Source organism: Canis lupus, chromosome 30 (assembly GCF_011100685.1).
Source record: "Canis lupus familiaris isolate Mischka breed German Shepherd chromosome 30, alternate assembly UU_Cfam_GSD_1.0, whole genome shotgun sequence".
Taxonomy (NCBI): domain Eukaryota; kingdom Metazoa; phylum Chordata; class Mammalia; order Carnivora; family Canidae; genus Canis; species Canis lupus.
In genome coordinates this window covers 35,117,450-35,131,746 of record NC_049251.1, presented here as the reverse complement: position 1 = coordinate 35,131,746, position 14,297 = coordinate 35,117,450, and the positions used below count along the sequence as shown (strand labels likewise).

At 35.9% G+C, this 14,297-nt stretch overlaps 1 protein-coding gene across 7 annotated transcripts in view; it reads right to left on the bottom strand.

Moving 5' to 3' along the window:
• LRRC49 (leucine rich repeat containing 49) overlaps nucleotides 1-14,297 on the bottom strand; it is a 158,963-nt gene that overhangs the window by 45,841 nt on the left and 98,825 nt on the right. For all 7 annotated transcript variants that reach the window (XM_038580856.1, XM_038580854.1, XM_038580855.1 and 4 more), the window contains 2 exons: nucleotides 11,678-11,825; nucleotides 721-804 (listed from right to left, as the gene is read on the bottom strand). In XM_038580856.1, the coding sequence (XP_038436784.1) occupies nucleotides 721-804; nucleotides 11,678-11,825 (232 nt within the window). The remainder of the gene's footprint in view (nucleotides 1-720; nucleotides 805-11,677; nucleotides 11,826-14,297) is intronic.

The following is a 14,297-nucleotide window of genomic DNA, read 5'->3' as shown; positions in this document are numbered from 1 at the left end:
AAGCACCTACATAAGATAAGAATGAGTGATAAAACCAGCATGATATCCTTAGTTTTAGAACATAGTATGAGCATACTACAAGCTATAAACTTTACGCTGTCTTCATTTATTATAGTTCTGTGATGTCCATATAAAATATTTTAAAAGAAAATATTTTTCATTTTTTAAAGAAAATATTTAAGGAAAGTAATAACTGCTATGCTAAATCATTTAAAACTAGTTTAAAACAAATTTTAATTCCTAAATCCTCAAAATCCCTACCACCTCTATATAAGAGAAGCTTTATAAAAATTTTAAAATTACAAAGCAATTATTTAAAAAGAAACCCATGTGTCAGAGCTAATTAAAATATCTCCATAAGTATAATGGTCTATTATGGTAGTTTCCAAAACAAAGGTACATGGCACAAAGTGATGCACTGATGTGGGGGAAAAAAAAACTGTAACTTGTGTTCTCTTTATTTTTTTATCCCTTCTTTTTAAAATCTGTAGCTTTCACATGTGTTTTATAATGTACATTATATCGCATTTCACAAGTACAGGTTTATTTATAGGTAACTTATAAAAGTTATAAGGGTGTTTATTTATAAAAAAATTCTACCGATAGGAATGCAAGCTTTATGAGGTCTGGAAAGTGCTTTTCTGGCTGACTAGCGAGTGTCGGAGCAGTGAGCATGTGCACACGTGCGCACACCCGCGCACACCCCGTTAGGGAAGGTACCTTAAGCAAGGACTGTTTATGACTTTCCCGCTTCTTCTCTTCCTCCTTTTTGGCTACAATAGATGCCATACGCCTTTCTTCTTCCTAAAAGCAAAAAATGTTTCCAAGTGTTATTAAGCATTTAACCTCTTCTGTGCTATTTCTTTGGTTCTGCAAGTCTAGCTTTCTTTGTGAGAAACATACTACTTGCTAACAGAAAATATGCCCTCATAGAAAGCTAGTCTTGGGATGGCTGAGTGGCTCAATGGTTAAGCATCTGCCTTCCGGCTCAGGGTGTGATCTCTGGGTCCTGGGATCGAGTCCTGCATTGGGCTCCCTGCATGGAGCCTGCTTCTCCCTCTGACTATATCTCTGTCTCTTTCTCTGTGTGTCTCATGAATATATAAATACAATCTTAAAAAAAAAAAAGCTAGTCTTTTTCTCTTTAATGTGTTCTTCCTCCCCAATTCTAAGAAGATGTGTGTTCTTAAATCTACTCCCAATTCTTGATGTGAGCTGAACTTAGCTGATACAAGAAAGAAACCAGAATGAGAAGAGCAGGAAGAAAGGTCGGGGAGCAGGTTTATATAGGTTTTCCTTGTAGGCCATGCACTACAGTTCCACATACAAAGACTTAAAAACTTTCTACTATGATGATAAAAACAACAAGAATTACACTTCTCACAACTTTCATTTGACCCATGGATGTAAATCAGAGCTTTTAAAATACTAAAGAATGAAAGCCTTTTGTATGGAGAGTATGAAACTCTCCATTGATGTTTAACAATTATTCTCCATTAATATTATTACTACCTTTACTTTGTTTTTAAGTTGATTTGGCCAGTCTAATTTCTTAAATTCTAAAAACCATAAAATAACATTATACTTTGGAAAAAATTAAAAACCAGCCATAATTCCAACATGCTAACTCATACTATCATTCCTGTATTACCTTATAGTATTCCCACGAAACACATTTTTTCAAGTTGCAATCTGTATACACAACGTGGATTATGTCTTTTTCCCCTAAAGATTGTCAAATTTTAGTAAAGTACAAACACATAATTTTAAATTTTATTATCAAAAAATTTGTAGGTATTCAAAATGATGTCACAATTTGAGAAAACAATACCTTCCTAAAAGATGAGCTTGAAAATATCTTAAGAAATGGGAAACTATAACAAGTAATTTAGCACATTTGACAGAGAACTCTTACAGTAATGAAAAATTATGGAAACTGAAATGAAAAATCCAATGGAAGGGAGCCGAAGAGAGAATCAGGCAACTGGAAAATAGGTCAGAAGAAATTTTCCCATATGCCTTCATAGCATGCTATACTCTCCACTAAAGCACTTACCCTGTTTCTTTTTAACAATCTCTGCTACTCTCTTTCCCCTCTGCTACCCCAACTGCTCTTTGAAGGTATGGACCATGTCAGCTCCTGGCATAATGTACATAGTCAATAGATATATATTTGAAGAATTGATTATTAAATATACATCTTCATATATCTGTTCAATAATTTCCTAAAACTGGAACCACTAAATCAAATGGAAGACATATTTCTAGTGCTTTTGACATGTTTACAAATTGCCCTCCATAAGTATAGTACTGATTTCTACCCCTACCAGAAGTCAGCATTTGATTTAAAACATGGTAGATGGTCATAAGAGCTGTTCACCAAATATTCCTATGTCTTCCCACATCCAGGCCCTCATTGTAAGATAGCAATTCTTGCCCCTTATCAGTTAGGTGCCGTCATGTGACTTTCTTTGACCAATGTCATATGAACAAAAGTGACATGTGTTTACTTCTGGAGGAAGTTTATTCGGGAGGAAGTTTTCAAAGACAATGTATAGTTAGTTATTCTCTTTCTCTCTGCTATAGAATCTGCAAAGCTCCACATGGTGAGTACTTTGAAGGCCTCAGTTCTGGAATGAGGATAACACAGAGCAAAGTTCCCACTATGAACATGAAATAAACTTTGTTGCTTTAGTCCACTGAGGTCAGAGAAGTTGTTACTACAGTATAATCCAGCCTATCCTAACCAGTATATATATCATGTTAGAATTAAGGAAGGTCCAAGAGGCCATGAAAATATATTCTAGGGGTTAACCATTATAAATGCTTCTGAAAACAAAGAAAAGACCTAGACTAAAAAAGGACATAAGAAATACACAAAGAAAAATTACCCCAGAGTTAAAAAGAAAACCAGAAATGCGTCTACTGAAAGACTCTAATTGTAGAAATAAGGTAATGAATACTCTGAGAAGGTTAGTAATTTATACACAGACACACAGCTAGTGATAAAGCCAGGATCAGGAAGAGGAGCCATGGCTTATGAGAAATGGAATTGGTAGTATTTTTTATAAGAAGGACATATTTAAATGTATTTTACTGATTTTAGAAAGATATAAAAGGTAAGGTTAAAATTCAATAGTAATCTGCTCTATGATTTCATTGTGTTAAAGGGAGTGGAAATTGAATGTGACTTGTGGTGAATTTAAAATCTTTTACGATATGGAAAATAGCTTTTCCTAGTGTTTGAAGGCTGAGTAGAGCTTCTGAGGAGAACTCAGTAAGACATTCGGAAGCTTGATTCCTAGCTTCACAACACAGCTGGACTAATAACTATATTAAATGCTTTCGTTCAGTAAGTATTGATTTGGTACTATTAAGTATAGCCTATTTCAGAACAAACATTTTAAAAGAGCAAGATATACTGATGTTCAATTGTTGACTCGTCTATAAAATGTGAACGAGAAACAGACTGGTTATTCAAGGAGCCAATTTCAAACAGTCCTGGAAACTGTATGGATCACGTCCTACACATACTTAAGAGATGATTTCATCAGATTTTCAGAAAAAATTGAGCTTCTATTAAAAGCAGTAGGACTTTAAAAGGAAGACTAAACCTACGAAAACTGGATGCATGCCAAATCAACTCAAATATTGAGTGTTTTAAGGAATTTTTTATATCTGATGATTACATTTCAGCCTAAATAATTATAGAGTAACTCAACTGGGAAACAAAAATAAACCTTTAATTGTAAAGATAAGCTATAAATCTGTTGGTAAGAAGAAAAAAACCTGTAAAATTCTGGCATTTTCATGATAATAGTTCAATTTCTGGAATAAAAGCCATAGCCTTTATACAGCAAAGGAAAAGGATCTATCTAGGACCAACAAATTATTTTTCCTTACTTCAGTCAGTTATGAAGATGAAATAGAGAAATGATTTCAAAGTAATTAAGAAGTACAGTGACTTAATAGGTGTTTGATAAATTAGATTATACTCTGTTAGCAGACTATTTAGGCTCTAAAACAATGTGTATTTTATATGAGAAGACGTTCTGCTCCAAATAAATAATAGCAGTTCTAATATAGACAGCAGTAATTTATTATGTGGGATTAAAAAAAAATAAACGGCAATGTGGGTTTTTAACCAGATACTTTAGGATAGTTATAAAAGACACTATTTTCCTTGAGTACAACAAATATTAAAACAGACTTTAAAATTAAAACAGACTTTTATCTAGAAGAGACAGTCCATATTTTTCATTCAAACAATTTTTTTAGCAGAGAAAACTGATCTTTCTAGGTCCTAGTTAATGTCAGAGTGAAAGTGGAAGTTGTATCACCTGACTCTCTTGGCTCAGGAATATTAGCTGTTAAATACTAGGGGAGGCAAAAAGCTCGAACAGGCTAGGCTATGCTGTCATAACAACTTCAAAACTTATATTGGCGGGATCCCTGGGTGGCGCAGCGGTTTGGCGCCTGCCTTTGGCCCAGGGCGCGATCCTGGAGACCCAGGATCGAATCCCACATCAGGCTCCCGGTGCATGGAGCCTGCTTCTCCCTCTGCCTGTGTCTCTGCCTCTCTCTCTCTCTCTCTGTGACTATCATAAATAAATAAAAATTTAAAAAAAAAAAAAACTTATATTGGTTAGAACAAAAATTTACTTCTTGATCACGCAAAGCATCCTGAACTGTCCTCTTTGTAGTGCCTAAGTATTCCAGAGTGCCGGATTCAACGGCATCTTCAACTCCACATATGCTCCCATGACAGCCACCGCACAGGAGAAAAGTGAATATCACACAATGGCTTTTAAGCGTTTCTGTCTGAAAGTTACATATATCACTTCTGCTCACATTTCATTGGCCAAAGCAAACTGCACAACTACACTTAAGTTCAAAGAGGAAGGGAAATATAATCCTCCCACCTGCCAAAGAGAGGAGGAAAATCAGAACATGTCAGTGAGCGTTAGTAACGCTGCCACAACAAACTCGTGTCTCAGGCTGTTCCAATTTTTGGAGGGCAAACTGTAACAAGGCCATATTAAGCCAACTAAATGTGCATCTGAAGTGAAAACTTTGGAAATTGTGAAACTGTGTCTTTTTCAGAATTCTGAGAATAGTGCCTATGTTAGTAAAGTACTGCCTTAGAAATTAAAAAGGAGAGAATTCTGCATATCCTAGAATTGTCTATATAGTTGTCCTTGTTCTAGCCCCCAAAATGTGTCTATTTTTTTACCAACAGTTGTGAATATATTTGCATACCACTATAGTATCTTCCTTATGTCTTCTCCAATTTGTGCCGGGTTTTCTGGAAACACTCTAGTTTATTGTCACCCCTCTAAAACTAATAGTTCAGGTGTAATCTGAGCATCGAAGAAAAAAATGGGGGCTACTCTCTCTATTTTTCTGAATTCTCTATTTCTATAACCTCTAATGATCGCATCTCACAATTAACTCAACTTGAACTTAATTTGCTAAGTCTCATCTCACATAAATCTGTGTTTCTGCTGAGAACTGTTTGTTGTCAGGGAGTAAAGTCCGGGATTTTCAATATATCTATTTTTATCTTGCTAAATTTTGCTTGTTTTTCTACACTAGAGGTCAGCAATATTTTTCTGTAAAGGTCCAGATAGTAAATATTTTAGGCTGTGTGACCCACAAAGATCTCTATCACATGTTGTTTTTCTTTTCTTTTTTAATACGATGCTTTTAAAATATATAAACCATTCTTCTCTTGAGAGCTGCTCAAAACCAGCATGCAGAATGGATCTGGCCCCCAGGCTACAGTTTGCCAAACCCTGTTCTGAGATTATTGAGCTACTTTGGTATTCTGTTTTGATTAACCAGTATATCAGGATCTCCAAGTTCTCCAGTTTCTGTCAATCACATCCTATATCAGAATAACAGAAATATTCTCATTTAGTCATTAACAAAAATGCTTAATCAAAGGGGCCCAAGGAAAAAGCCTCAAGGCATGCCAGTAGAGAATTTTCTACAGGCTGGCATTAATTCATTGCTTCCTGTGCCGTGAAACATTAGAATCATAAATTCACTTAACTATGTTGTCATACAACTTACTCAAAGCAGTATCACAAAAGACTTTGTCAAAAGCTTTGCTTAAATACCAAAACACTATCTCCAACGCTACTCTTGAGAGGGCCTATTTACAATGTCCAAACTAGAAAATTAATTTTCTTGTCTGGCATGAATTGTTGTTAGTGAATTACTGCTGCCTCCTAGTGACCAATTCCCTTAGTACTCACAACTCTAATAATCCAATTTATATTTCTTTCCTACTAAACATTAAGTTTACTATCATAATTTATGAAATTTATATTCTTTCCTTCTATGATAAAAAGACCAACTAGTTCATCTTACCTTGCAGCTGCAGCTACTCTACTGTTCTACACTGTTTCTCCGATATAACTTTCAAAGGTCTAGCAATTTATTTGCTACGTTTATTCAGTGCTCTAGATCAAGCATAGCAAACACAGTCTGTCACCTGTTTTTGTAAAGGTTTATTGGCACAGAGGCATGCTCATTCATTTACGTACTGTCTATGCCTCCTGTCAGACTATAATGAGTTCAGTAGTTTTTAACAGACTGTATAGTTGTCAAAGCCTAAAATATTTACTATCAGACCCTTTATAGATAAGGTTTGCCAGCCCCTGCTCTAGATCACACTTATCTATTCACCTAGCGTAGGCTTCATTTTCTTCTTAGTAATATTTATTTCTACTCTTTACTGACTAAAAGTCATTCTTCTTAACAGAGATAACAAAAGCAAAATCAGAACTGAGGCCATCAATTTATATTCTCTTTTGCCCTCATATTACCTTTTGCCGTTCCTCTGGATCAGATTCCCCCCACAACCACCCAGAAGCTCTCACCCTAACTAATCTTCCTGCTTCTCATCTCATCCATCCTATCCTCCCCAATCCATCCCCTGGGCTGCTATCCAGAAAGACAAATATTTTTTAAAGATTTTATTTATTTATTCATGGAGACACAGGAAGAGAGAGGCAGAGACACAGGCAGAGGGAGAAGCAGGCTCCATGCAGGGAGCCCGATGTGGGACTCGATCCTGGGTCCTCTGGATCACGCCCTGGGCTGAAGCTGGCGCGAAACTGCTGAGCCACCCGGGCTGCCCAGAAAAACAAATTTTTGACAGGCAAATGTAATTTAACTGCCTTCAACTCTCCTAGGGCTTTCTATTCTTAGATGAAAAGCTCAACTCTTCATTAGGACACAAAATGCCCTTCATGGCCTAGGCCTGACTGTCAGACACCTTCTGCTCCCACTCCTGTCCTCTGTGTAAACTGAGTACATTTGCTATCCATTTGCTATATTCTCTCACATCTCTCTGCATTTTGCATGCCTCCATTCTCCCTGGGACACTCTCCACAGATATATCCTCCTCCTTTTTAACCACTCTTCAAGCCCAAGTCAAGTATTTTCTCCTTTGGAACTTCTCCTATTTCTCTGGTAGATGTAGGGGTGCTTTACCCTTCAGCGTTACCATGCTGTGTGCGTGTGCAGGCGCATGTGGGTGTGAGTGTGTGTACATACATAAATACATCTATCGAGCTATCTTTTCTAGCTTGGCATTTTGAATTATAATCTGTCTGCACTAGACAGTGAGTAACTTGAGGGCATGGATTATGATTCTGATCTTGTCATCTCTAGTGTCTAATACAGATCCTAGTGCAGGAACTTTTCAGTTCAATGCACCTAAGAATGCTCAAGAATTTTTTCATGGTGCCTCTAAGTCAAAAGAAATGTGTTAATAGCTCTGTTTACTAGGTAGTTAGTAAAAAACTTATCAAGTATTCATGTTCTAGCAACTTAGTAGCCATTTGAAAAAATAATAATACACGTAAATTGAAAGAAAATATATACCATTCTTTTTTTTTTTTTTTTAATACCATTCTTAAAGAACCACAATTACTTACCAATGAAATCTGTGTATCTGTAGGGCATTACACAACTTCTCAAATGTATTTAGACTGGACACTGGGAACCTCATTTTCTGTTCCATACTGATTTGGGCATGGTATTATGGTGGTTTTATCAAAACGACCACTGAAAAGCTCAGCTTTACAAAGAGATGATACCATGGAGGTAAATATAGTGTGATCTCATATTGAAATGGCAAAGGACCTTGAGCTAGTAGTCTTCTCAGTGTCTCACAGATCTCAAAATCACTGTGTTTCCCTTGAAAATTATAAATATTCTAGAGTTCCCGAGTTCACTGCGTCCTCAGCACACAGCTCTAGTGCACAGAGGTTCATTGAATATTTGTATAATCCACATGGGCTGGAATGTTTACATGGTAAATTACATAAAAGTTAATGAAGATATCATTTTCAAAGAGAAAAAAATGGTATAGAACTGGTGTCAGCAAACTTTTCTAGCCAGATGGTAAATATTTTAGACTTACAGGCCATATAATTTCTTTAGCAACTACTGAATTCTGTCATCTGTCATTGTAGCATCAAAGCATATATAGATAATATATTCATGGACACAACTGTGTTCCAATACAACTTTGTTTACAAAAACAGGTGCCATTGTTTGCCAACTCTGTTAACAGAAAGTCTATTAAAAGATAGACTCTTTCCTGGCCCTTGGGTGGCTCAGTTAGTTAAGTATCTGACTCTGGATTTTGGCTCAGGTCATGATCTCAGGATCCTGGGATCAAGCCCCATGTTGGGCTCTGTGCTCAGCACAGAGTATGCTTGTCTCTCTCCCTCCTACTTGCACATGCTCTCTCTCAACCTTTCTTTCTTTCATTTTTCAAAAAAATTTTTAAAGCTTTTATTTATTTCTTCATGACACAGAGAGGGGTGGTGCAGAGACACAGGCAGAGGGAGAAGCAGGGTCCATGCAGGGAGCCCGATGTGGGACTTGATCCTGGGTCTCCCAGATCACACCCCGGGCCGAAGGCGGTGCCAAACTGCTGGGCCACCCGGGCTGCCCCCTTTCTCTCTCTAAATAAATTAAATAAATTAAATAAATAAATTAAATAAATAAATAAATAAATAAATAAATAAATAAATAAATAAAATCTTTAAAAAGGTATGCTGTTTCTACACTGAAGTTACTAAAAAGTCATAAACAAAAGGTAAGACTAAATACTCAGTCCATACTGATATGAATAAACAAATAAGGAGGGATCTTATGAGGACTAAAATTATAAAGGGAAAGAGAGTAACTTCACCGGAGAAGGCTGACAGACATCATCTTAATTAAAGTGGCCAATATCAATAAATGGATAAACAGAAATTATATACCACTTGATAGGATGCAATGAGAAAAATCAAAATCATTTCTATGATATTTAGGCAAAAATCTATAAAAAGTGATGGTGAGAAAAAATTAAATAGCCTGAATTAAGGGTCATTCTACAAACTGACCTATAATCTTCATAAATGTTAGTCATGAAAGTCAAGGAAAAACTGAGAAACTGCTCCTAAAAAATAGTGATGAGAGAGACATGACAACCAAATGCACCTATATGTAATATATAATTCCAAACTAGGTCATTTCACTATATAGAAATTATTGACATAATTGGTAAAATTTGAGAGTAGTGTGAGAGAATTAGACATTGTAATTATTCAGTGTTTACCTCCTAATTTCGTTGGTTAAACTGCATTTATGTAGGAGAAATGTCTTTGCTTTGAGAAAATACACTTTATAGTGTTCAGGACTACTGGGTGACCCAGTCAGCAGCTTACTCTCAAATAGTTTAAAAAAAAAAAAAGAAAAAGAAAAAAAAGTTTTTTCTACTGTATTTACAACTTTTCTGTAACTTTAAAATTGTTTTCATTAATTCTGGAAAATGGAAACTAACCTATAATGTCAAGAAGTATATCAGTAGTTGCCTGGGGATGGAGGTTAGGTGGGGAGAGGTGGAAAGGAGGAGTAACAAAGGAGCATGAAGAAAATCTGTTGGGTAGGGAATTATTAATAAGCTTGACTGTGGTGATGTTTCACAGGTGATATACATGTCAAAATTTATCAACTTGTACACTTAACATGTACAATTAATTTTATGCCCATTATACCTCAAATAAAGCTTTTACTAAGACATTTTTTTAAATTTCTCAAATTAAACAGTAAAGGAGCAGATGTACAAGGACTGCTGCTCTGTGTTTAGCAGAAAAGCTAGCCCTGCTCCCATGCCAGGTGATTTTCTCTCATTTCCTCATCAGGCAAACACAACTCATAGAATGTACGAAGACAATGATTATATATAGCGTCATTCTACTTTATTTCTGGCATGAAAGTAGATCAATTTCACTCAATCAAGACTTCATTGAATATTACTACATTCTCAGGCACTGTGTGAGATAGAGAAGGAAAGGAAATAAACACATATAGGAAACTCCTTGTTTGTGCTATCTCTCTCTCAAATAAATAAACTATTTATTTATTTTTTTAGAGATTTTATTTATTCAACAGAGAGAGAGCACACACAAACAGGAGGAGCAGTAGGCAGAGGGAGAAGGAGAAGCAGGCTCCCAGCCCAGCAGGGAGACCAACGTAGGGCTCGATCCCAACACCCTGGGATCATGACCTGAGCCAAAGGCAAATGCTTAACCAACTAAGTCACCCAGGTGCCCCTAAATAAAATCTTAAAAAAAAAATTGAAATATAGAAAATATCTAACATGGAGATATAATGAATAAAAAAAAAGCTATTTTGAAAGGTATGGCATCAACAGCAAGCACAACAGTTCCATGTGATGCTTACTTTGAACCTCACACTGTTCTAAGATTCAGTGCTTTATTTTATCTTAACAACAATCCTATGACATCATGATCCTCCCATTTTACTTTGAGAAAAAGGAGATATAAAAAGGTCAAGTAAATTGCCAAAGGTCATTTTGCTAAAAAATGGTCAAGTCAGGATTCAGACGCAAGCACTCTGGCTTTGGCTCCCATGTTCTGAAACATTACATTATGTAACTTATGAATGACACTCTTACTCATCCATTCCAAAGTAAATTTTTAGCTGGGTATCAAGCCAGAATGAAAAATAATCATGATGATTAATTTAGATAATCATGATGCTTACTTTTAATTATTATTTTTTTAAGCCTGCTAAAAAGGAAACCACAGACCCAAAATGGCATCACTTATGTTAAGGCCACAAGCCAGTAAACCAAGACTTACTACTTAACCTAACTGTAGTTTAGAAACCCTCCCTTCCCCAGAAATGTAATCTGTAACCAGTCAACCTGGGATTTTCCTGGTCAGAACTAGAAAATTTACTGATAGACCTCTTCTCTTCCCTTCAGAAGGATGACCTTACCTAAAACAATGGATCCTTTGCTTATAATTTCCCTTTTTCCACTCCCTACCTTTAAAAACCATTCCTTTTCTGTAGTCATTGGGAAGTCCCCTCTACTTGCTAGATGAGATGCTGCTCAATTTATGAATTAATAAAGCCAATTTGATCTTTTAAATTTACTCAGTTCAATTTTTTGTTATCTAACATTGGGAATGAGGCACAGGTGGTAAAAAAAATCTGTAATTATAATTATGAATTATATAGCAATGATACGCCACAGTTTATTAAAACTAAGAAGGATTTCATGCAAAGAATATGCACCCCAACCTCCTAACCCACAGTAAGGAAGACAATATAATAAGTACTTCATAAGAGCGCTCACCGTGACTCTCTTCATATCTAGCTGGCGCAGCTGCATCATATTCTGAAGGATAGTGTGTTTGTACCATGACTCTTGAGCTATTGGATTGCCATCAAAAGTGATGTCTGAGAGAGAAGAAGAGTCAGCAAGGCAGCAAACACTTTCAAAACTGCAGGAGAGACGGAAACCACTGGATTACTGTGAGACCTTCCAATAGTACTTTCATTTATTTAATATACATTATTATTTTAGAATAGTTTTAGATTTATAGAAAAATTGAGAATATAGAGTTCCCATATACTCTGCACCCAGTTTCCTCTATTATAAACATCTAGTAGTAGTAGAGTACATTTTTTTTACAATTAATATATAATTATTTACAATTCATTCATTCCTTACTTTCTGGCACTTTAAGATTCTCAAGACTCATATCATATATTTCCTACCCCAGTCCTAGAATCAGCCACTTCCTCCAAGGAGCCATGGTTCCTTTTATTGGAGAATGGCAGTGGAACCAAAGGTCTGGTGGCTAGGCATACTGTTTGCCACTGGGGCGTTATTTTTTTCATGTCCTCTACTCATAGAACAAGGAAGTGTATGTTTGTATACTAACCTGTGTGTATACATATTACCTATAACATTTATTTTTTTTTTAAAGATTTTCTTTATTTATTCATGAAAGAGACACAGAGAGAGAGACAGAGGCACAGACACAGGCAGAGGGAGAAGCAGGCTCCACGCAGGAAGCCCGATGTGGGACTCGATCCTGGGTTTCCAGGATCACACCCTGGGCTGAAGGCAGGCGCCAAACCGCTGAGCCACCCGGGTTGCCCTACCTATAACATTTAACCATCTATGTCTATATTAAGCTAAACATGAGTTTACACTGATGTTCTCCAATTTTTTTTTTGATGCTCTCCAACTCTAATCTATTATCAAAAGGATCATTCTAGTCTCTTTCCCTTGCTTATCTGTAAATTCCTACTCCAACAAGGAGAAATCTGACTCATACCAGCTCTCATCCATTTACTGAATTATTCAATTCCAGAATATATGCATAGTGGTATCAGAATTTTCAACCTAAATCCCCATGGGTAACAACTTTATTAAATACAACCATCATGTGTAATTCCTTTAGCATTTAGTCTTACATACTCGTTTCAAAGTTACTTAGGTCAGTATCTCCCCTCCCCCCACCCCTTCAGGGGGTTGTTTCATATAACTGAAAGTTAGCTTCTCTTGTCATAGTCTATATTCATTCCTTCCTGGGATCCTCTAAACTCCTAAATATTTTAATTTGCATACATTAAGGTTCACTCTGTGCTGTAAAATTCTGTGGGTCTTGACAAATGCATAAGTATCATATAGAAGAGCTCCATGACCCTAAGAAATCCTATTCAACCCTCCCCTCTCCCCTTCAATCTCTGGCAACCACTCATCTTTTTGTGGGCTTTATATTTTTGCCTCTTCCAGAATGCCATATAGTTGGAATCATACAGAATATAGCCTTTTCACACTGACTTCTGACACTTAGAAATATGCATTTAAGGTTCTTTCATGTCTTTTCTGTGTCTTCAAGCATACATGCTCTCTTTTATCATTGAGTGATATTCCATTGTCTGGATGTCCCTCAGTTTCTTTATCCATTCACCTACTGAAGACATCTTGGTTACTTCCAGAGTTTAGTGATGATGAATAATGCTGCTATAAATATTTGTCTGCAGGTTTCTGTGTGAACATGTTTTCAAATTCAATTGGGTAAATACTTAAGAGTGCAATTACTAGATTATATGGTAAGACTATGTTTAGCTTTGTGAGAAACTTGCCGAACTGTCTTCCAAAGTGGCTGTAACTAACCTCTTGCATTCCCTACCAGCTTCACAGTCTCATAAGCATTTGGTATTTGCCAGCTTTTTTTTATATTAGTCATTCCAATAGGTACATAGTGGTCTCTTATTGTTTTAATGTGCAATTCCCTACTATCAAAGGATGCTGAACATTTTTTCATATGTATATTTGCCATCTGTATACCTTCTTTGCATCTTTAGCTTATGTTCATTTTATAATTGAGTCGTTTCCTAAGTTTTAAGACCTTGGTGGAGTGGTTAAGTTTTTATTTTAATTCCAGTTAGTTAATATACAGTGTTGCATTAGTTTCAGGTGTATAATATAGTGATTTAAAACTTCCATACATCACCTTGTGCTCATCATGACAAGTTCTCTCCTTAATCCCCATCATCTATTAACTGCTCTCCTTCCCTTTTAGAAACCATCAGTTTGTTCTCTATAATTAAGAGTCTATTTCTTGGTTTGACTCTCTCTTTTTTCCCTTTACTCATTTGTTTCTTAAATTCCACATGTAAGTGAAATCATATGGTATTTGTCTTTCTCTGACTTATTTTATTTAGCATTATTTTTCTACCTCCATCCATGTCATTACAAATAGCAAGATTTCCTTCTTTTTTATGGCTAATCCATTGTGTGGCTACTGTAAATAATGCTGCTATGAATATGCAGATATCTTTTCAAGTTATTTTTTTAAAATTTTCTTTGGATAAATACCCAAAAGTTGAATTGCTCAACTAATTTTAGTTCTATTTTTAATTTTTTTAGGCCCTTCTATTTTTAATTTTTTTTTGGA